Source organism: Erinaceus europaeus, chromosome 23, assembly GCF_950295315.1.
Source record: "Erinaceus europaeus chromosome 23, mEriEur2.1, whole genome shotgun sequence".
NCBI lineage: Eukaryota > Metazoa > Chordata > Mammalia > Eulipotyphla > Erinaceidae > Erinaceus > Erinaceus europaeus.
Window position 1 is genome coordinate 3777493 of NC_080184.1, and position 23964 is coordinate 3801456.

Genomic DNA, 23964 nt, shown 5'->3' on the forward strand with positions numbered 1-23964 from the left:
GTCCGGCCCCAGCCGGCCTTTAAAATGCCGTCTTTTTTTTTTAAATAAATAAGTGTGGATCTCCGATGTCCTGTACCAGTCAATTAATTCACCAGCAGCGAAGGCTCCTCTGAAGGGTCCCTGCAGAAGGGAGCGGTCAGCCCGGCATGGGGGGGGTCCTCGGACCCTGGACTCCCGTCCCCACCCAGCCGGGTGTCGAACCTGCCACAGCAGCACAAGAGACTGCAGGCCGAGCCACTCCCGCGGCGGAACTTGCCAGAAGTTGGGTGGTCCTGACACTGGGCGATGTAAGCCTGCAGCTCGCTCTGCTCCACGGTGCCGGGGTGCTGAGGGGGGGACAGTCCGGGGAGGGGCCCTGGGAGTGAGGTCACCCCCACTGGACCCTACCCTCCACCACCCTCCCTCCTGGTTTCTGCAACTTAGGCCCAGTGGCCACAGGACCTTTACACATTACCACCACCCCTCCCTCCAAATCTCTCCCAAAAGCGGCTTGGGGGGGGGCAGGTGGTGGCACAGTGCTCACATTACAATGTGCAGGGACCCGGGTTCCAGCCCCTGGTCCCCCCCCACACACACACACACCCCGCAGGAAGAAAAGCTTCAGCGAGTGGTGAAGCAGGGCTGCAGGTGTCTTCCTGTGGGTCTCTCTCCCTCTATGTCTTTCTCCCCTCTCCATGTCTCTCTGTCTCTATGCAATAATAAACAGAAGAGGGGTTTCTGCAAGGATATCCCTGGATGTGTGCGAATTCCAGGTCTTTGTAGCCCATGATGAAGGCCCAGTGTCTGGACCTGTGCTGACAATGGGGGTTAGAAGGTAGGACAGCGGGAGTTGGGCGGTAGCGCAGCGGGTTAAGCACAGCTGACCCAAAGCATAAAGACCCGCGGAAGGATCCCGGTTGGAGCCCCCGGCTCCCCACCTGCAGGGGAGTCGCTTCCCAGGCGGTGAAGCGGGTCTGCAGGGGTCTGTCTTTTATACTTATGAAAGACTGAAAGACCACCCAGGAGGAGGCGCAGTGGATAAAGTGCGGGACTCTTAAGCATGAGGTCCCTAGTTGGATCCCTGGCATTGAATGTGCCAGAGGGAGACTCTCCTTCTCTCTCTCTCTCATTAATAAAGTTTGATCCCCAAGACTGCATGTACCAAAATTTTGATACTCTGGTTTCTCCTCTTTCTTTTTCAATATTATTTTGGACAAAGAGAGAGAGAGAAACAGAGAGGGGGAAGATAGAGAGGGAGAGACAGAGACACCTGCCAGCCCTGTTCCACCACTTGTGAAGCTTCCCTGCCCCTCCCTCTGGCCCCCACCTGCAGGGGGGAAGCTTTAGAAGTGGTGGAGCAGGGCTACAGGTTGTCTCTCTGCCCCTTCCCTCTCAATTTCCCACTGTTTGGTCAAATAAAATTTTAAAAAGTTAAAAAGTAATAACTAAAGTTTTATTGCCAGAATTGCATATTTAACAGAGGGACACTTTACTGTTTCTTTGTCTCTCTCTCTCTTTCTCTCTCATAAAGTTCAATTCCTGGCATTGCAAGTACCGGAGTAATGCTCTGCTCTCTCTCTCTCTCTCCTTTTTTAGAGTTACCGTTGCTGCTGTCATTATTATTATTATTATTATTATTAATTTACAAGAGCCCTGCTCAGCTCTGGCTGAGGGTGGTGCTACAGACTGAACTTGGGACTTTGAGAGCCTCAGGCAGGAGAGTCTTTTTGCAGAACCCCTGTGCTGTCTTCCCCAGGCCCTCTCGCTCATTAACTGTTTAATCTCTGGCATGTTGTGTGAGAGTCTCTCTGCATAGCCATTATGAGAGTGTGGACCCTCACTCTCTCTCTTTAAATAAATAAAGTTTGACCCTGGGCAGGAGTAGGCAGCATAATGGTTATGCAAACAGTGTGTCTGAGGCTCTGAAGTCCTAGGTTCAGTGCCCCCACACACACACCACCATAAGCCAGAGCCGATCAGTGCTCTGGTAAAATAATAATAATAATAATAATAATGTTTGACCCCTGACATCACATATGCCAGAGTGATGTTCTGTTTCTCTCTCTCTCTCTCTGACATGGTGGTGTAGGTAACTGAACCTGGGACTCAGGAGCCTCAGGCATGAGTTTCTTTGCAAAACCATTATGCTATCTCTCTCTCCCTCTCTCTCTCTCTCTTCCTTTAATAAAGTTTGGCCCCTGGCATCACATCTGCCAGTCTGATGCTCTCCTCTCTCTTTCTCTCTCTCCTTCTCTCCCTCTCCCTCTCTCTTCCTTTAATAAAGTTAGGCCCCTGGTATCACATCTGCCAATCTGATGCTCTCCTCTCTCTTTTTCTCTCTCTCTCCCGCTCTCTTCCTTTAATAAAGTTTGGCCCCTGGCATCACATCTGCCAGTCTGATGCTCTCCTCTCTCTTTCTCTCTCTCCCTCTCTCTCTCTCTCTCTCTCTTCCTTTAATAAAGTTTGGCCCCTGGCATCACATCTGCCAGTCTGATGCTCTCCTCTCTCTTTCTCTCTCTCCCTCTCTCTCTCTCTCTTCCTTTAATAAAGTTTGGCCCCTGGCATCACATCTGCCAGTCTGATGCTCTCCTCTCTCTTTCTCTCTCTCCCTCTCTCTCTCTCTCTCTCTCTCTCTCTTCCTTTAATAAAGTTTGGCCCCTGGCATCACATCTGCCAGTCTGATGCTCTCCTCTCTCTTTCTCTCTCTCCCTCTCTCTCTCTCTCTTCCTTTAATAAAGTTTGGCCCCTGGCATCACATCTGCCAGTCTGATGTTCTCCTCTCTCTTTCTTCCCCTCTCTCTCTCTCTTCCTTTAATAAAGTTTGGCCCCTGGCATCACATCTGATGCTCTCCTCTCTCTCTCTCTCTCTCTCTCTCTCTGTCATAAATAACAACACACGAATGGCCATGGGCGATCTAGAGGACAAAGAAGCACCCCCTCCCCACGGCCCGCACGGCCGCTCCTCCTCCCTCCCCCCAGGGACTCGCCCACCTTGATGGTGTCGTAGGCGCCTGTGATGAGGGCGATGAAGAGGCTGAGCACCATGTAGATGAAGAGGCTGATGAAGGAGTACAGGTAGAGCTGCGAGAAGAGCCACACTAGGCCGCTCCGGCCCTGCTGCGCCTGCATGGCCGCGAAGGTCACGAACATGTCGTCGCCATTGATGAGCGAGAAGAGGCACTCGGACACCATGGACAGTGAGCGGAACTGCGGGGTGGGCAGCCAGAAGCGGGGTCAGGGGCAGGATCCAGGGGGCGGGAAAGGGCCCCCTCCCCTGCAAACACGGGCGGGGGCGACCGGGGAGGTGTGGGGGGCAGGGAGACAGCTAACTCAGGGTGTGGGGCTGGCTGAGAGAGGAACTCCTGCTTGGGGGTGGAGGGGGGTTCCTGGGTTTGAGCCTCAGCACTGAGAGAGGGAAAGGGAGACAGAGATGATGGCGGGCGGGGGGGAGGGAAAGGGAAAGAATGACCAGAGAGGTGGCCCAGTGGAGAAAGCATTGGACTCTCAAGCGGGAGGTCCTGACTGATTCCTGGCAGCACATGGACCAGAGTGATATCTGGTTCTTTCTCTCTCTCCTCTTTCCACACTAATAGATAAATAAATATAATAATCTTAAAAAAATTTTTTTTTATTTGTTTATTTTCCCTTTTGTTGCCCTTGTTGTCTTTTTATTGTGGTTGTAGTGATTATTGTTGTTGTTGTTGTTGATGTTGTCGTTGTTGGATAGGACAGAGAGAAATGGAGAGAGGAGGGGAAGACAGAGGGGGAGAGAAACATGCGCTTAACCCGCTACACTACCGCCCAACAAATTTTATTTATTTATTATAATTATTTTACAATTTACATGATTTACTTATTTATTTTTTACCAGAGCCCTGCTCAGCCCTGGCTTATGGCAGTTGGGGGGGGGGGGATTGAACTTGGGACTTTGGAGCCTCAGGCATGAGAGTCTCTTTGCAGAACCAAAGAGACTCCCACTCAACAAAATCTTTAAGTTGGGGGGGTAGGGGGGAAGAAAAGAGAGCTGAGGAGGCAAGATTATGATTCTGCAAAAGACATTGATGCTTGAGACCCTAAGGCCCCAGGTTCAAGCTCCAGCATCACCGTCAGCCAGAACTGAGCAGGGTGTGGTGTCTCATCTCTCTCTATCTTCCACTTTCTCTGTATCTCTCTCATTACAATGAATTAAGAATATGTTAGGGAGTCGGGCAATAGCGCAGCGGGTTAAGCGCACGTGCCGCAAAGCACAAGGACCGGCGTAAGGATCCCGGTTCGAGGCCCCGGCTCCCCACCTGCAGGGGAGTCGCTTCACAGGCGGCGAAGCAGGTCTGCAGGTGTCTGTCTGTCTCTCCCCTTCTCTGTCTTCCTCTCCTCCTCTCTCCATTTCTCTCTGTCCTATCCAGCAAGGACGACATCAATAATAACAATAATAACTACAACAGCAATGAAAAACAACAAGGGCAACAAAAGGGAAAATAAATAAATAAATGTGAAAAAGAATACATTAATATTTAAAAGAAAAAGAAAGGGGAAGAAGAGAGAGAATGAAGGGGTATTGAAAGGAGGAGAAGAGAAACAAAGGGAGAAGTGAAAGAAAAAGAAAGGGGGAATAAGAAAGAGAAAAAAGGAGAGAGAAAAGGGGAGAGAGAGAAAGGAAGAGAAGGATTAGATAAAGAGAATGGGGAAAGAGAGAGACCAGAAGAGCAACACAGAAGGAAGAGAGGGAGGAAAAGAAAGAAGGAAAGAGAGAAAAGAGAGAAGAGAAACAGATCAGGAGAAAGAAACAGGAGGAAAAGAGAAGAGAAACAGCTAAAAGGGAAGAGAGAGAGAAAGAGAAAAAAGAAATAGAAAGGGAAGATGAGAGAGAGAGAGAGAGAGAGAGACAGAGAGAGACCTGGAGGCTGCCTAGGGAGTGACCCAATCATAAATTTGAATTTTCCCCCCTCTTTTCTTTCTTTCTTTCTTTCTTTCTTTCTTTCTTTCTTTCTTTCTTTCTTTCTTTCTTTTTTTTAAAGATTTTTATTTAATGTGGTCCAGGAGGTGGCGCAGTGATAAAGCTTTGGACTCTCAAGCATGAGGTCCTGAGTTTGATCCCCGGCAGCACATGTGCCAGAGTGATGTCTGGTTCTTTCTCTCTCCTCCTCTCTTTCTCATTAATAAAGAAATAAAATCTTTTAAAAAGAAAGATTTTATTTAATAACAAGAAAGACGAGGAGCGAGAACACCAGAAATCACTGGTACTGGTATTGCCGGAAACTAAACTCAGAACCTCATGCTTGAGAGGTTAGTGCTTTATCCAGTGTGCCACCTCCTGGACAATCCTCTTCTACTTTCTACTTGGTAGAGACAGAGAAAAATCAAAGACATAGGGGACATGAGAGAGAGAAAGAAAGAGAGAGAGAGAGAAATAACCAGCTCTGCTTCACCACTCATGAAGTTTCCCTCTCTCTGCTAGGCCCCAGTCTCTGCAACAAACAGATGAAATGACAGGGACTCCGAAAGCCAGACAGACAGAGAGAGAGACAGACACAAAGAAAAAAAAGAACTGAGAGGTCTGGGACCGGTCCCAGTGGATAAAGTGTTGGACTCTCCAGCCTGAGGCCCTGAGTTCGATCCCCAGCATTGCACATGTCAGAGGGAGGCTCTTCTCTCCCTGAATTGCCCCCTCCCTCTCTAGTCCCTCAGCCAATTTTTTGGGGGGAGGGGGGAGGAGGAGGAGGAGAGAAGAACCATGGCATCTTTGCCACAGAATCAAGGATGCCTTGGCGAGATTCTGTGTTTGGCTGAGTCCCCCAGGGACTGGCCCAAGCAGAGGAGGTGTGTGTGTGTGTGTGGCGGGGGGGGGGGGGGCTGCGGTGCTGTGGTGGTGGTGGTGGGGGCTTCCTACCTTGACGTGGTAAGGCCCTAGGACAATCCAGCCGCAGAAGCAGTAACCCAGGTAGATGACAGCCACGCAACAGCAGAAACGCATGACGCTGGGGAGTGCCACCCGCAGTGTAGCAATCAGGATCTGGGGGTGGGGAAGGGGACAAGGGGTGGTGGTGAGAGGATGCTGTGTCTGGACCCGGAGGTCCCGAGTTCCACCCCCAACCCACCCCCCACTCAACAGCATCAGCCTGTGCCGAAGAACAGACTCTGCTTCTCTCACTCTCTCTTTTTTTAAAAAAAATAAATAAATAGAGTCAGGCAGTAGCGCAGGTAGTGCAAAGCGCAAGGACCGGGCGTGACGATCCCAGTTCGAGCCCCCGGCTCCCCACCTGCAGGGGAGTCGCTTCACAGGCAGTGAAACAGGTCTGCAGGTGTCTGTCTTTCTCTCTCCCCCTCTCTGTCTTCCCCTCCTCTCTCCATTTCTCTCTGTCTTATCCAACAATAATAATAACCACAATGATCAAACAACAAGGGCAACAAAAGGGGAAAAAAATAGCCTCCATGGAGTCAGGCGGTAGCACAGCGGGTTAAGTGCAGGTGGTGCAAAGTGCAAGGACCAACATAAGGTTCCTGGTTTGAGCTCCCGGTTCCCCACCTGTAGGGGAGTCGCTTCCCAGGCGGTGAAGCAGGTCTGCAGGTGTCTGTCTTTCTCTCCCCTCTCCATTTCCCTCTGTCCTACACCACCTCTGTCCACCACCCCTTGGGCAACCTGTTGCTTGGGGACTCACATTATACTTATGGAAGAAGGTCAGGTAGCGGATGACGCCTACCCACACCAGCAGCGTGGAGGTCCCCAAGAGGATGCTACACACGTCGTAGCTCGCCAAGTTCTGGGGGGGGGGTATGTCACAGGTAGAGGGTGGGCTTAGCTCCAGGAAGCCCTGGGCCACCTGGGGACCCCCCCCAACCCCAGCCTTGCCCCCTACCCACCCCCTTCACCCACCTTGGCCTCGATGCCAATCTTCATGACCGTCCCCGTGACAGTGAGGATGTCGCTGGTGACCAGGAGGATGTACCAACCGTTGACAAACTCCAGACGCTCCCACAAGCCAATGGGGTGGCCGCGCTGACGCCACATGAAGCCCACAAACTCCTGTGGCCGGGTGGGCAGGATTCAGGGCCCTGGGTTCCCGCTGCTCCCCAACTGGCCCTGGATAGCCAACAGCCCCTCCCGCGGTCGGGGGGGGGGTCCCCACCACCACCCCATCACCCTACACAGGTCTCTCCCCTCTGACAGGCTCACGTTTTGCAGCAGAAAGCCACGGAGCAGGGAGCGGGCACAGAGCAGGAAGGAGAAGGAACAGATCAGAATGACGAGAATATCGAATAGCAGGCGGAAGCTGTTGTCTCCTGGGGGGGACAGGGGAGCCAAGGGGGGAGGGTGTCTAGAATTAGGGGGTGCTGGGGAGGAGGGCGCCAGAGACCTGGGGAGCCCATAGGGTGCTATGTAAATCTGGTGGGGCAGTTTTTAAAATTCCTAGTGTCTGCTGCCCGGTGGTCTTGGGGGGGAGGGGTCACGTGTGGTGTGGTTCTCTAGTCTCTAATGTTCTGGGACTTTGAGGGAGCCTCCTGGACAGTTAGAATTCCTAGTTCTGGGGAGTCGGGCGGTGGTAGCACAGCGGGTTAAGCACGGGTGGCGCAAAGCACAAGGACCAGCATAAGGATCCCAGTTCGAGCCCCAGGCTCCCCACCTGCAGGGGGGTCACTTCACAGGTGGTGAAGCAGGTCTGCAGGTGTCTGTCTTTCTCTCCTCCTCTCTGTCTTCCCCTCCTCTCTCCATTTCTCTCAGTCCTATCCAACAACGAGGACATCAATAACAACAATGATGATAAACAACAGGGATAACGAAAGAGGAAAAAAAAAAAAGCTTGAGGACCCGGGTTCAAATTCCCCAGTCCCCACTTGCAGGGAGGAAGCTTCACGAGTGGTGAAGCAGAGTTGTAAGTCTTTCTCTCTCCCTCTCCCTCTCCCTCCACCTCCCCGCTCAATTTCTCTGTTTCTATCAAATTAATAAATGAAGGGGACCAGGCAGTAGTGCACCCAGTTGAATGCTTCTGTGACCATATGCAAGGACCCAGGTTCAAGCCCCCAGGCCCCACCTGCAGGGGAGAAGCTTCATAAGTGGCAGAGCAAGGCTACAGGTATCTCTCTTTCTCTATCTCTGCCTCACCCTTCTCCTCTCAGTGTTTCCCTGTCTCTTATCGAAAAGAAATAAAGAAGATAAGATATTAGAAGTCTCTTTGGGGGGAGTCGGGCTGTAGTGCAGCGGGCTAAGTGCAGGTGGCGCAAAGCACAAAGACCGGCATAAGGATCCCGGTTCGAACCCCGGGCTCCCCACCTGCAGGGAAGTCGCTTCACAGGCGGTGAAGCAGGTCTGCAGGTGTCTATCTTTCTCTCCTCCTCTCTGTCTTCCCCTCCCTCTCTCCATTTCTCTCTGTCCTATCCAACAACGACAACAACAATAATAACTACAACAATAAAACAACAAGGGCAACAAAAGGGAAAAATAAATAAAATAAATATATACATATATAAATAAGAAGTCTCTTTGGGGTTTTCAGAAACCTCTGAGCCGTCAGGAATTCCAAGGTTCCTGACAGTGGGGGTGTTTGAGTTTCCCTGGTTCCTGTGGGCCTGGGGTACCCTAGGTGTCGGGGTCTCTATTCCTTGTTGGTCTGAACTTTGGGGCTCCTGGGAAGTCAGGATCCCAAGTCTCTGTTGTTAAGAGGCCTGGGGCCTCCTGGGCAGATCTGGGTCTCTGGTTCCTGCTGGTCTGAGGTTTTGAGGGACCTCTGGATAGATCAAGGCTTTGGATGTTGGGTTAGGGGGTTCCTTGGACAGATTAGAGCTTTCTGGTAAAAGGTTTGTGGGTCCCTGGACACATCTGGGTCCCTTGGTTTCTGCTGGCCTGGGGTTTGGGGGAAATCCCTGGATAAATTAGAGCCTGCTGGTAAAAGGTTTGGGGCTCCCTACATATATCTGGTCCCTGGTTTCTGTTGGCCTGGAGTTTTGGGGATCCCTGGATAGACCAAGTATCCTAGTGTAGAATATGGGGTTCCCTGGGCAGATCTCAGTCCCTGGTTCCTGCTGGTCTGGGGTTTTGGGGACCCCTGGCTAGATCAGGGCCCTTGGTATGAGGCTTGGGGATTCCCCAGACAGATCAGAATCTGCTGGTAAAGGCTTGGGGTTCCCTGGACAGATCTGGGTCCCTTGGTTCCTGCTGACCTGGGGTTTGGAGGGATCCCTGGATAAATTAGAGCCTGCTGGTAAAAGGTTTGGGGCTCCCTGCACTTATCTGGGGTCCCTGGTTCCTGCTGACCTGGGGTTTAGGGGCTCCCTGGATAATCAGAATTCCCAGTCCCTATTGTCTGTAGTTTGGGGGCTCAAGATTTCTAGTCCTTATGGCTCTGGGGTCTGGGGGCTACTCCTGAGGTAGATCGGGGCTCCTGGTCTGGGTCTCCCTCACACTGGCCGGGCCCCGGGGCTCACCATGTCCAAACACGCTGGTGTGTTTGCACTCCTGGATGTGGGCCTGAGTCTGCAGCTGGATGGGCACACGTCCGCTATGAGCCTTGTTGTCAAAAGTGATCTGTGGGGAAGAGGGAGGACAGGACGCAGGGGTTCTCATGCTGCTCGGAGCCATGAGGCTCCCCGAGTGCCTGTTGGGGGCAGTGCTCACCAGGACAGTAAAGGTGTAACAGTCAGGAATCTCGTTGTTAATTAGGCTCTGGAGATTAATCGTCTTCAACTGGAAGCGAATGGTGACATTGATCAGCCTGGAGGGAGGGTAGGGGGAGACACCCCAGTGAGGGTTTGAGGGGTATGCTGATACTCCCTCAAAAGCCAACATTCTGGGGAGTCAGGCAGATTAAGCGCAGGTGGCGCAAAGCGCAAGGACCAGCATAAGGATCCTGGTTCGAGCCCCGGCTCCCCACCTGCAGGGGGAGTCGCTTCACAGGCGGTGGTGAAGCAGGTCTGCAGGTGTCTGTCTTTCTCTCCCCCCACCCCCCGTCTTCCCCTCCTCTCTCGCTTTCTCTCTGTCCTATCCAACAACAATGACATCATCATCAACAACAATAATACTAACTACAATAATAAAACAACAAGGGCAACAAAAGGGAATAAGTAAAATAAATAAATATTACAACAAAAAAAGCCAACACTCTTAACTAGTAGAAAAAGCACTCCTGCACCCGCTCCCAGGCTACAGAAGTGATTTCCCTAAAGCCACAGATGCCAGTGAACTTCCCTTCCCACCCTCCAAACCCGAGCAGTACACCCACCCCCCTTAGCCACCCCAGCCTGCCCAAATCCTGGGGTGCCAGGGATGGAGCAAGGGGGTGTGTGGGGGACACACTGTACTTGTGAAACTTCAGTGTGAGGTTTCTGTAACCAGCACTGCTGTCCAAGACAAAGAGATCTTCGCTGGGGGGTACGGGGGGTCTCTCCGGGGGGTCCACCAGGATGCAGTCTGAGGACAGGGAGCCAGGGAGGTAAGGGGGGGGGAGCCTGAACGCACTGCAGAGCACCTCCCCCATCACTCCCCAAAGTACCCTTCCCTGATCACTTCTGCTTTTTCTGTGGAAACATTTTATTTCTCTCTGGCAGTGTGCAAGGGTTGGTGTGACAGATTCATAGCTCAGGCCCACAGGACTTGGGTTTTAGAGGAAACTGATGATGTGTCAGAAATAAATCAACCCCAAACATCTGGGAGCTAGCTCACCAAGTAGATGATTGCTTCCATGCAGGAGAAGGGTTGGAGTTCCAATGCCTTATGGCAGTTCCATAGTCAGCACCCAGGGAGCCCATGGAGGGTGGGCAGGCTGTGGGGTCTCTCCTCTCTCAGCACCATGCACAGCACCCAGGGAGCCCATGGAGGGTAGGCAGAGCTGTGGGGTCTCTCCTCTCTCAGCACCATGCACAGCACCCAGGGAGCCCCATGGAGGGTGGGCAGGGCTGTGGGGTCTCTCCTCTCTCAGCACCATGCACAGCACCCAGGGAGCCCCATGGAGGATGGAGCAGAGCTGTGAGGTCTCTCCTCTCTCAGACCACAGTCTGAAAGCTTCCACCAACCTGTTAGACATTGAGCTCTAACCAGCATCCCTCACGTGGCTGAGCAGTACACCTTCCTGGTGAGCTGTTCCTCCCAGCCCTGCCCACTCACCTGTGACCACCTTGGGGTCGATGTCGAAGGTGTCATTGGCTGGGTCCACGTGGCCGTGGTAGTAGTAGCGTTGGCAGAGAGCCAGGGCCGAGCCATTGGCTGAAGGGCCGCCTCCTCCCCGCACGTAGGCATAACGGCCCAGGGACACTTCAGGGAGCAGAAGGTACTATGGAGGGAGAGGGGGGTATTAGTGTGCAGGTACCCCTCTCATGCCCTCCAGCCACCTGCCTGGCCCGCTAGCCCTTGACCACGCCCCAAGGCCTGACCACGCCCTCTCCACCCTTGACCACACCTTGCCCTCCCAGGCCCCGCCCATATCTCAATGGCCCCGCCCCTGACCCACACCAGCCACGCCCACCCCATCCTTGGCCTCAAACTCCTCCTTCTCTCTTCTGGCCACGCCCCCATCCTTAAAGCCCTCTTTGGCCCCGCCCACATACTACAGACCCAGCCTTGGCCTCACCTCATCTTCGGGCCACACCCCTAGCCTCTGGTTCCGCCCACAGGACACTGGCCCCGCCCCACACCAGCTCTGCCCTCCTGTCCTTGGCCACGCCCTCAGCCTGGAGCACCTACATTGGTCATGACCACACCCCCTCAATTGGGCCCGCCCCTGTCCCAGTCACACCCTCCCTCCTGGTCCTTGGCCTCAAACGCCACATCCTCTGGCCACGCCCCCAGCCACAAGCCCACCTTTGACCCCACCTATGCACCACTGGCCCCCTTCTCCCCATACACCCTTCTGGCCACACCCCCAAGTACAGCCCTACTAGTCTTTGACCCCGCCCCACACCAGCCACACCCCCTCCAGCAACCGTTCCTTAGCCCCACCCACATTCGCCACGCCCCCTGCCCTCGGCCTCACCCAACCAGCTCTAGTCTTTCTCTGGCCCCGCCCTCAAACCCTGGCCCCGCCCCGTGCCCTTGATCCCGCCCCCACACCTGGTCCACAGCATAGAAGATGGATTGATAGAGCTGCTCTCGGGTATAGGCGGCCAGCGTGTCATCCGCCCCGTCCGAGTAGCCCAGCAGGAAGAGGTGGCGGAAGGCCACGGTGTTCTCCTCCCGGAAGGTCACAGCCAGCTGGTTGCTGAGTCCGAAGAGGATGAGCTGCGGGCAGGAGAGGTGGGGCAGATGGGCATTCTTCCATCCATCCGCCTGGCCCCCTGGGGGCCCCCAGGTGATGCCCAGCGCTATGTGACCTGGGCCGGGTGCCTGAACCTCTCTGAGCAGTTAACTCCTGAAGGCGTCCTGCTTTAATTTTACTTTATTTAGTTGGTTTTTTGTTTGTTTTGTTTATTTATTCCCCCTTGTTGCCCTTCTTGTTTTATTGTGGTAGTTATTATTGTTACTGATGTCACTGTTGTTGGATAGGCCAGAGAGAAATGGAGAGAGGAGGAGAAGACAGCGAGGGGGAGAGAAAGACAGACACCTGCAGACCTGCTTCACCGCCTGTGAAGCAACTCCCCTGCAGGTGGGGAGCCAGGGGCTCGAACCGTGATCCTTACGCCGGTCCTTGTGCTTCCCGCGGTGTTTGCTTAACCTGCTGCACTACCTACCGCCTGACCCCCATGTATATAGTTTTTTTAAGCTCAGCATATTAGCAAGACTTGTAAAAAAAAAAAAAAAATAGAAGCCAGGTGGTGGCATACCTGACAGGATACATGTTACCATGTGCCAGGACCCGGGTTCAAGCCCCCAGTCTCGCCTGCAGGGGAGAAGCTTCCCGAGCCGTGGAGTAGGGCTGCGGGTATCTCTCTGTCTCTCTCCCTCTCTTTCTCTTCCTTCCTCATGGATTTCTGCCTGTCTCTATAGAATCTATCACTAACATATAAAAGGGAAAAAAAATAATAAAAACTCTTGCCCGCTTCACAGGCAGTGAAGCATGGCTGCAGGTGTCTGTCTTTCTCTCCCCCTTCTCTGTCTTCCTCTCTTCTCTCCATTTCTCTCTGTCCTATCCAACAACGATGACAGCAACAACAACAACAAAAATAACTACAACAATAAAAAACAACAAGGGCAACAAAAGGGAATAAATAATTTTTTTTTAAAAAAAAGAAAATCTGGCCCGGGTAGAGAGCTTTCAGATGTCACCCTGCGTGACCTCTCTGTCCCTGTGCCCGTCCCCCTCCTCACCGACCCCTCTGTCACTCCAGCCTCTCACCTGTACGGTGACCACCAGGATTTTCACCACCTGGAGCATCAGCTTGAAGGGCTTACGTCCCTTGGCGCGGAACTTGTCGCAAGGACTCATGAAGAAATACTTCAGCCGCCTCCGTAAGTCTTCCTCCTCCAGGGGGGTGGGAGGGGCCAGAGAGGGGCCCCCCTGGGTCCCATAGCTAGGGTTGGGGCTCAGGAGGCGCTCGGTCTCTGCGGGGAGGGAGAAAGCAGGGCATCTTGTTATATAAAGGGCTGGACGTCTAACAGCAGACGAGTGGCTGAGCAAGCTGTGGTCTAGCTACACAAGGGAATACTACTCAGCTGTGAAAAATGGTGACTTCATTGACTTTCAGCCCATCTTGGATGGAGCTTGAAGAAATCATGTGAATTGAGATCAGCCAGAAAGAGAAGGATGAATATGGGATGATCTCATTCATAGAAAGAAGCTGAAAAATAAGAAGAGGAGGGAAAACACTAAGCAGAACCTGGACTGGAGTTGGTGTCTTGCACCAAAGTCAAAGACACTGGGGTGGGTGGGTGGGTGGGTGGGTAGGTGGGAAGGGGGTGAGAGTTCAGGTCCTGGAACTTCAGGATGGCAGAGAAGGACCTAGAGGGGGTTGTATTGTTGTGTGGAAAACTGAGAAATGTCATGTACAAACGATTGTATTTACTGTCGAATGTAAAACGTTAATCCTCCACTAAAGGGAAAAAACAAATTAAAAAATAAAAAAACAGACAAAAGGGGCTGAACAGTGGGGGATCTGTACGATACATGTTACCATGTATAGGGACCTGGGTTAGAGCAGTCGCGGCCGGGGCGGGTGGGGGGGCTCGTGAGCAGCAGCAGGGGCTCGAACTGGGATCCTCACATCCGGTTCTTGCGCTTAGCACCACGTGCGCTTAACCTGCTGCGCTACCGCCAGACTCCCGAGGCTGGGGTCTCTTTCTCTCTCTCTCTCTCTCCCTCCTTCCTTTTCGTCTCCTCCCTTTTGTTTACCCCTCCTTCCCTCCCTCTCCTTATCTATCTCTCCCTCCTTTCTCTCTCTCCCTCTCTCTCCTTCTCTCTCGTCCCTGCTCTTCTTGCCGTCTTTCCTTCCTTCTCCCTCCTTGCTGCTCCCTTTCCCTCTCCTCCTACTTATTTATTATTGGATAGAGACAGGGATTGAGAGGAGAGGGGGAGAGAGGGAGGGAGAGAGAGAGAGAGAGGAGACAGACAGACACCTGCAGCACTGTTTCACCACTTGTGAAGCTTCCCACACACACAGGTAGGGACCGGGGGCTTGACCCTGGATCCTTGCGCACTGTAATGTGAGTGCTTAACCAGCTGTGCTTACCGCCTGCCTCCCTCTCTCCCTTCCTCTCCCTCCTTCCTTCTGCCTTTCCCTCTCCTCCCTCTTTCCTCCCCTCTCTCTCTCTCTCTCCTCCCTCCCTCTATCTTTCCATCTCTGTCTGAAAAAGTCAACCCTATAGAGAAGCTCCAAGAATGGCACAAAAACAACAGAGTGAGAAGCCCCAAATCTGTCCCATTTCCAAATCTGTCCCATTTCCACATCTGGGTGGTACCGAGGTGACAGCTGGGTTGAGGGGCTGGGAAAGGCAGGAGGTGAAGGTTCCAGCTGCTTGGGGGCACCTGGCTTCCTCCTCTAGTCTCTCTCTCTCTCTCTCTCCATCCCTCCCTCCCTCCAGGAAATGAAGGACTGTTTATTTACAACCAACTCAACCCCATGGGCAGGGACAGGTGAAGAATGCTGGTTACTTTCTTTTTTGAATTCTATTTTGATCTGTTTATTATTGGATAGAGACAGAGAGAAATTGAGAGGGGGGAGAGAGACAGAGAGACACCTGCAGCCCTGTTTCATCACTTGAAGATTTTTTCCCCTGCACTTGGGGCCCAGGGGCTTGAACCCGGGTCCTTGCGCATTGTAACATGAGCACTTAACCAGGTGCACCACTGCCTGGCCTCTTCTGCCTATTTGGTTTGTCTGTTTTACTTATAGCCCAGCTATAGGCACAGTGGATAAAGCCTTGACCTCTTAAAGCATGAAGTATTGAGTTCAAACTCTGGTATCCCTTGTATACCAAAGGGAGGCTGGGGGATGGGGAGTAGATAGCATAATGGTTATGCAAACAGACTCTCGAGCCGAAGGCTCCAAAGTCCCAGGTTCAATCCCCCCCACAACACCATAAACCACAGCCGAGCAGGGCTATAATTAAATAAATACCAAAGGGAGGCTCTGTTTCCCACCCCCTCCTGCTTTCTCATGAATAAACAATACAATAAATTTAAAAATTTAAACGAAGGCACTGCTCAGCTCTGGCTGATGGTGGTGCTGGGGCTTTGAACTTGGGACCTCAGAGCCTCAGACAGGAGAGTCTTTTTTTTTATTTTTTATTGTTGTAGTAGTTATTATTTTTGCTGTTGTTGATGTCGTCGTTGTTGGATAAGACAGAGAGAAATGGAGAGAGGGGAAGACAGAGAGGGAGAGAGAAAGACAGACACCTACAGACCTGCTTCACAGCCTGGGAAGCGACTCCACCTGCAGGTGGGGAGCCGGGGCCTCGAACTGGGATCCTTACGCCGGTCCTTGCGCTTTGCACCACCTGCGCTTAACCCGCTGCGCTACAGCCCGCCCCGAGTCTTTTTTTAATACATATTTTAAATTGTTTTTAATTATCTTTATTCATTGGCTAGAGACAGTCAGAAGTTGAGAGGGAAGGGGGATACAGGAGGAGAGAGACAGAGCGACACCTGCAGCCCTGCTTCACCACTCACCAACTTTCCCCACCTGCAGGTGGGGACTGGGGGTTCAAACTTGGGTCCTTCCGCACTATAACATGTGTGCTCAGGCAGGTGCGCCTCCACCCAGCCCCTGAGTTTTCTTTCCTTCTTTCTCTCCCTCTCTTGCATGTTCATGAACAAACAGGGTGTTAGGTGGAGGGTAGATAGCATAAAGGTTATGCAAACAGACTCTCATGCCTGAGGTTCCAAAGTCCCAGGTTCAATCCCCTGTACCACTATAAGTCAGAGCTGAACAGTGCTCTGGTTTAAAAAAAAAAAAAAAAAAAGAGAAACAAGTTGACATTACCACTCACCATGACCCCTTCCAGGGCTGGCTCTCTCACAAGCCACAGGCCTGGCAGAGAGGGAACAGTCAAAAATAGTCACACATTAAAAAAAAAAAAAAAAAAAAAAAAGGAAGGTATTTATGGGCAAGAGACTGTTCACTGCTTCTTAAAGGGCAATTGGAGTGAAAAAAAAAAAAGTCTCAGGGCTGAAGCCCAGCCCTGACACTTTATGGTCAGGGGGCACCCAGGGACCTCTCTTAAGTCTCAGTCCTCTGATCAGTACAAATGGAAAGGGTTAAAAAATAATAATAATAAATTCATAGGCCAGGGCTGGGGAGACAACATAGTAGTTCAGGTCTGCAAACGACTCTGAACCTGCCTGAGGCTCTGAGCTCCCAGGTTCAAGCCTCAGCACCACCATCAGCCAGAGCTGAGCAGGGCTCTGGTAAAAAGTGAGGGCTGTGGAAACAGCATAATGGTTCTGGAAAATGACTCTCGTGCCTGAAGCTCTGAGGTCCCAGGTTCAATCCCCAGTAGGGCTCTGGTAGGGGGTGGGGGGAGGAGAGATTAAGAGAGAGAAGAAGGTGGAGGAGGGATCAAAAGATGGCTCTAGGGAGTTGGGCAGTAGCGCAGCGGGTTAATCACACATGGCACAAAGCGCAAGGATCCTGGTTCGAGCCCCCGGCTCCCCACCTGCAGGGGGGTCACTTCACAAGTGGTGAAGCAGGTCTGCAGGTGTCTGTCTTTCTCTCCCTCTCTCTGTCTTCCCCTCCTCTCTCCATTTCTCTCTGTCCTATCCAACAACAACAACAATAATAACTCCAACAATAAAACAACAAGGGCAACAAAAGGGAATAAATAAATTATTTATTTATTCCCTTTTTTGTCCTTGTAGTCATAGATTGTAGTCATTATTATTATTGATGTCATTGTTGTTGGACAGGACAGAGAGAAATGGAGAGAGATGGGGAAGACAGAGAGGAGGAGAGAAAGACAGTCACCTGCAGACCTGTTTGACCACTTGTGAAGTGACTCCCCTGCAGGTGGGGAGCCGGGGGCTCGAACCAGGATCCTTACACTGATCCTTGTGCTTTGCGCCACGTGCCCTTAACCCACTGTGCTTAACCACCCTACTCCCATAAATAAATATTTTAAAAAAAAAAATCTTTGTGGTCCGGGAAGTGGTGCAGTGGCTAAGGGAATAGACTCTCAAGCATGAGGTCCTGAGTTCAATCCCAGCAGCACATGTACCAGAGTAATGTCTGGTTCTTTCTCTCTCCTATCATTTCTCGTGAAAAGTAAATAAAATCTTTTAAAAAAAAATTCTTAAAAAAAAAAAGATAGCTCTACCCCGAGTTTGAAACGCTGAAGGTATTTTAAGAATTGAAACAACACAGCTTCTTAATTCTTGGGTTTCAGAAAGGTTTTTTTTTCTTTCTTTCTTTCTTTTTTGCCTCCATGGTTATGGATACCAGTACTACCAATCCACTGCTCCTGGCGCGCCCCTTTTTTTTTCCCATTTTATTGGTCAGGACAGAGAGAAACTCAGAGAGGAGGGGGGGAGATAGAAAGACAGACACCTGTAGACCTGCTTCACCGCTTGTGGGAGGGGCTACAACCGGGATCCTTGTGCTTAGTACTTAGTGAGCATAACTTGGTGCACAAACGCCCCTGGTTTTTGTAAATCTTACGCAAACAGAGGTGGTTCCAATCAAGTGTCATCAACCCCAGAGGAAGAAGACAAGATTTCAGTCACCACGGAGGTGACAGCTGGTCACAGCCACTCAGAATCGTCCCTGGCACAAGCCCACAAAGGAGAACCCTTGATTCTTTCCAGGATCTGGCGGGGTCGTCTCCCTGGCACTGGGCGGGCAGTATGTGGAAGCTTCCAGAACCTGTCCTGCAGGGAGGACAAACTCAGCTGCACCCTTTGGAACTTGGGTGCTTGTGGCTTTGTTTACAAAAGGCCAATATGCAAAAGCTGTCCCTCCCAGTCAAGGATCAGCCTCCAACAGTTTCAGATTCCACGGTGAGCCTCTTTAAGAGGCTGGAGACAAGACCCCCTGAGTTTGGGGGAACTTCAGGTCCACCACCCCCCACCCCCCCCCCCGCCCTCCCTGCACCCAGAAGTGGGCAATCTGCAAACTGAGTTAAGCAGTCTGGATTCCTTCCAGCCCTTCCTGGGAATTTTAGAAAAGTTTTATTCCAGGTTACGCAGTAGCGCAGCAGGTTAAGCGCACAGGGCGCCAAGCGCAAGGACCGGCGGAAGGATCCCGGTTCGAGCCCCCCAGCTCCCCACCTGCAGGGGAGTCGCTTCACATGCAGTGAAGCAGGTCTGCGGGTGTCTTTCTCTCCCCCCTCTGTCTTCCCCGCCTCTCTCTATTTCTCTCTGTCCTAGCTAACAACAAGGACAACAATAATAACTACAACAAAGGCGACAAAAGAGAATAAAATAAAAAAATTTTTTTAAATCTTTAAAAATTTATATATAAAAAAAACAGGATGAATTGTTTTTAAAAAAAAAAAAAGGAAAGTTTTACTCATGACTTCTGGGATTGGATGGAGACCTCTCAGGAACACACTGGAGAGGCAAAGTGACTCTCTTGCCTGAGGTTCTGAGGTCCAGGGTTTGATCCCCAGCACCACCATTAGCCAGAGTTGAGCAGGGCTCTGGCTGAAAAAATTATTATTATTACTCTATTGTAAATAAAATAAAATAAAGTCTCCAGGGTGAAGAAGACAGACAGCACAGTGGTTGAGCAAGACAGGCTCTCTAGCCTGAGGCTCTGAGGTTACAGGTTCAGTCCCCAGCACCACCATCAGTCAGAGCTGAGCAGGGCTCTGGTTAAAAACAAAACAAAAGGGAGTCGGCGGTAGTGCAGCGGGTTAAGCGCACAAGGCGCAAAAATCAGTGTAAGGCTCCCGGTTCGAGCCCCCGGCTCCCCACCTGCAGGGGAGTCGCTTCCCAGGCGGAGAAGCAGGTCTGCAGGTGTCTGTCTTTCTCTCCCCCTCTGTCTTCCCCTCCTCTCTCCATTTCTCTCTGTCCTATCCAACAACGACGACATCAATAACAACAATAATAACTACAACGATTAAAAAAACAAGGGCAACAAAAGGGAATGAACAAATAGTAACAAAAAAGTAGCACTGGAGCTGCAGAGAGAGCGCAATGGTTATGCAAAAAGAGACTCATGGGAGTCGGGCTGTAGCGCAGCGGGTTAAGCGCAGGTGGCGCAAAGCACAAGGACCGGCATAAGGATCCCGGTTCGAACCCCGGCTCCCCACCTGCAGGGGAGTCGCTTCCCAGGCGGTGAAGCAGGTCTGCAGGTGTCTGTCTTTCTCTCCTCCTCTCTGTCTTCCCCTCCTCTCTCCATTTCTCTCTGTCCTATCTAACAACGATGACAACAACAATAATAACTACAACAATAAAACAACAAGGGCAACAAAAGGGAATAAGTAAATAAAAATAAAATATTTAAAAATGATTTTAGTCTCGGATATCATTTAGCAGTTACTCAGCCAGATGTGCTAAGAGACGGTTCAGTACACACACACACACACACACACACACACACACACACACAAAGAGACTCATGCCTGAGGCACCAAAGGTCCCTGGTTCAATCCCCAGCACTACCGTAAGCCAGAGCTGAGCAGTGCTCTGAAAATCATCATCACCATCATCAATCAATAAACTCAGGACTGGAGGGGGATGCATAGCACAAAGGTTCTGCAGAGACTCTCCTGCTTGAACCTCCAGAGTCCCAGGTTCAACCCCCCGCACCACCACCCGCCAGAGCGGAGCAGGGCTCTTGGGAGAAATTAATTATAATAATAATGTTGAGGACCAGAGAGGGCAAGCTCTCTGGGTCGCACAGGCCTTGTCATGCTGGTGACCCAGGTTCGAGCCCCAGCACCCACTTGGATGGTGCTATGGGACCAGACTGAGCTCCTGGACCAGGATGTCTGTCCCCCAGTCCGTCCGGGAAACCTCCGGGACCCCACCGAGGCTCGCGATGACCGCCACCCCACCCCGCCCGCAACCAGGAGCCGAACTCCCCGCCCTCCAGCTCCTGCGGAGCCGCCTGGCCCGGTTGTCACCGCTGGGGAGCAGTGACACCTCGGGGCCGAGGCCGCCCGGATCCCCCCCCCCCCCCCGCACTCTCACCTGAGCACCGCCGGCCCCCGGGGGCTGCCATACCGGCGCGGGCGGGGTCTGCGGCCTCGCTGGCAAGCCGCGCCGCTTCAAAACCTCACACATCAGCTGACTTGCCGCAGGATCACGTGACGGCGGAGGCCCCGCCCCTTGGAGACACGTGGTCGATCCCGGGACCGCCCCCTTTCCCCGGGCTCATCCCGCCCCCTCCCGCTTCTAGGCAGCAGGCCCGGTGGGTGTCCGTGGGATCCTAGTGCCGCCGCATGACCTTAAATTGCTTGGGGCGGGAGTGTGAGCTGGGTGATAGCGTATCGGGTTAAGCGCATAAAGCTCAACGCACAGGGACCAGCGTAAAGAATCCCTGTTCGAGCCCCCGGCTCCCCATCTGCAGGGGGCGTCGCTTCACAAGCGGTGAAGCAGGTCTGCAGGTATCTGTCTTTCTCTCCCCCTCTCTTGTCTTCCCCTCCTCTCTTGATTTCTCTCTGTCCTACCCAACAACAGCAGCAATAACAATAACAACAACAAGGGCAACAAAATGGGAAAAAAGGCCTCCAGGAGCAGTGGATTCGTAGTGCAGACACCGAGCCCCAGCCATGGCCCTGTAGGGGAAAAAAAAAAAAAAATCTTGGGGCATGGGCTAGCTGGATGAATGCCTTCCACTTTTTTTTTCTTAAATAAATATATATTTTTATGTAAATATAATATATATTATATATCATATATAATATATATTTTTTATTTATTTATTTATTTATTTTTTACCAGAACACAGCTCAGCTCTGGTTTATGGTGGTATGGGGGATTTAACTTGGGACTTCAGAGCCTCAGATGAGGCTATCTGAAGAACCATTCTGCTATCTACCCCCTGGCCCTTTATTTCTTTTCTTTTTTTACCAGAGCACTGTTCAGCTCTGGCTTATGGTGGTGGTGGTGGGGGGCATTGAATCTGGGGTTTTGGAGCCTCAGGCATAAGACTCTCTTTGCATAACCATTATGCTATCTACCCTCCACCCTATTTATTTTTATTTTACTTTTTTTATATTTATTTTATTTATTTATTCCCTTTTGTTGCCCTTGTTGTTTTATTGTTGTAGTTATTATTGTTGTTGTCGTTGTTGGATAGGACAGAGAAAAATGGAGAGAGGAGGGGAAGACAGGGGAACAGAAAGACAGACACCTGCAGACCTGCTTCACCGCCTGTGAAGCGACTCCCCTGCAGGTGGGGAGCTGGGGTTCGAACCGGGATCCTTACGCCGGTCCTTGTGCTTTGCGCCACCTGCACTTAACCCGCTGCACTACAGCCCGACTCCCTTATTTTACTTTTTTACTGGAGCACTGCTCAGCTCTGGTTTATGGTAGTGCAAAGGATTGAATGTGGGACTTTAAAGCCATAGGCATGAGAGTCTCTTTGCAGAACCGTTATGCTCTCTACCCTGCCCCCTTTATTTTTATTAGTCATTTAATATTGGTTTACTAAATTATAAGATAACAGGGGTACAGTTTCACACCGTTCCACCACCAGAGGTCTCTGTCCACGTTCCCTCCACTGGGAACTGCAGTGGTTCTCCCAGGTCACAAATATGGGTTGAATATTATTTCTGTAACTATCTGTCTATATTTATACACATATGTGCCTAAGGTCCTGCCTCCTGTTCCTTTTTTAAAAAATTGTTTTTTAATTTATTTATTTTCCCTTTTGTTACCCTTATTTTATGTTGTTGTAGTTATTATTGTTGTTGTTAATGTCGTCATTGTTGGATAGGACAGAGAGAAATGGAGAGAGGCGGAGAAGACAGAGAGGGGGAGAGAAAGACAGACACCTGCAGACCTGCTTCACCACCTGGTGACTCCCCTGCCGGTGGGGAACCAGGGGCTTGAACTAGATTCCTTACACCAGTCCTTGTGCATTGTGCCACCTGCACTTAACCCACTGCGCTACCACCAACTCCCCCTTCTGTTCCTTTATAAGTCACACCTACACTTATTCCTACTTCTGAATGTCTTTTTTTTTTTTTCCCTCTTCTTTTTCCAGATCTTGATGGAATTGGGTTCAGAGCCCTCTGGTCATCTTCCCCCTAACATTTTCCCCCCTCTGGGAGTATGAACTCAAATTCTTTTTAGGGTGCAGAAGGTGGAAGATGTAGCTTCTGTAATTGCTTCTCTATTGGACATGAGCATAGATAGTTCAGTTCATACCCCAAGCCTTTTCTATCTTTCCTTTCTGAGTGGGATTTATGTTATGTTATATATTTATTTATTTTCCTTTTTGTTGTCCTTGTTTTTATCATTGTTGTGGTTATTACTGTTGTTGTTATTGATGTCACTGTTGTCAGATAGGACAGAGAGAAATGGAGAAAGGAGAGGAGACAGAGAGGGGGAGAGAAAGACAGACACCATATGATCTGGGAGGTGGTACAGTGGATAAAGCATCAAACTCTCAAGCATGAGGTCCTGAGTTCAATCCCTGGCGGCACATGTACCAGAATGATGTCTGGCTCTTTCTCTCTCCTCCTGTGTTTCTCAATAAATAAATTAAATCTTTTTAAAAAGAAAGACACCTGCAGACCTGCTTCACCACCTGTGAAGCGACTCCCCTGTAGGTGGGGAGGCGGGGACTCAAACCGGGATCCTTATTCCGGTCCTTGAGCTTTGCTCTATCTGACCCGTTGCGCCACCACCTAGCCCCCCAATAAATTAATTTTAACTATATAATTAAATTAAAAGAATAAATATTCAAATAAATCAGGTTAGGCTGGAGAGACAGCGTAAAGGTTCAGAAAAAAAAAAGACTTTTATGCCAGGTGGTAGCGCAGCGGGTTAAGTGCACGAGGTGCAAAGCACAAGGACAGATGGAAGGATCCCGGTTCGAGCCCCCGGCTCCCCACCTGCAGGGGAGTCGCTTCACAGGCGGTGAAGCAGGTCTGCAGGTGTCTGTCTTTCTCTCCCCCTCTCTGTCTTCCCCTCCTCTCTCCATTTCTCTCTGTCGTATCTGACAATGACGAAAATAATAACTACAACAATAAAACAAGGGCAACAAAAGGGAATAAATATTTTTTAAAAACTTTGATGCCTGAGGCTCTGAGGTACCAGGTTCAATCCCCAGCACCACCAACAGCCAGAGCCAAGCAGTGCTCTGGTTAAAAATAAATTCAAGCCCCCAGTCCCCACCTGTCAGGTGAAAGCTTTCTGAGTGGTGAAGCAATGTTGCAGGTGTCTGTCTCTCTCTCCCTCTCTACAACCCCTTCCCTCTAGATTTCTGGCTGTCTCTATACAATAAATAAAATAAAGATAATAAAAACCATTAAAAATAAAATAGGGAGTAGGGCTGTAGCGCAGCGGGTTAAGTGCAAGGATAGGTGGAAGGATCCCGGTTTGAGCCCCGGCTCCCCACCTGCAGGGGAGTCGCTTCACAGGCGGTGAAGCAGGTCTGCAGGTGTCTCCCTTTCTCTCCCCGTCTGTCTTCCCCTCCTCTCTCCATTTCTCTCTGTCCTCTCCAACAATGACAACAACA

At 51.1% G+C, this 23964-nt stretch overlaps 1 protein-coding gene across 2 annotated transcripts; it reads right to left on the bottom strand.

The window, feature by feature from the left end:
- Window positions 1–68: 68 nt before the first annotated feature.
- MCOLN1 (mucolipin TRP cation channel 1) lies at window positions 69–20594 on the bottom strand. Of its 2 annotated transcripts, XM_007532810.3 has the most exons (14): window positions 20466–20594; window positions 13236–13441; window positions 12014–12181; window positions 11072–11237; window positions 10270–10378; window positions 9587–9683; window positions 9397–9496; window positions 7151–7257; window positions 6851–7000; window positions 6636–6737; window positions 5867–5989; window positions 2971–3186; window positions 202–326; window positions 69–120 (listed from the first exon to the last, which is right to left on the bottom strand). In XM_007532810.3, exons 1-14 carry the CDS (start codon window positions 20494–20496, stop codon window positions 84–86), a joined length of 1737 nt encoding a protein of 578 aa, XP_007532872.1. In that variant the 5' UTR covers window positions 20497–20594; the 3' UTR covers window positions 69–83. The 2 variants fall into 2 exon arrangements, with proteins under 2 accessions (XP_007532872.1, XP_060037606.1); XM_060181623.1 differs by having other exon boundaries at window positions 69–326.
- Window positions 20595–23964: the final 3370 nt, after the last annotated feature.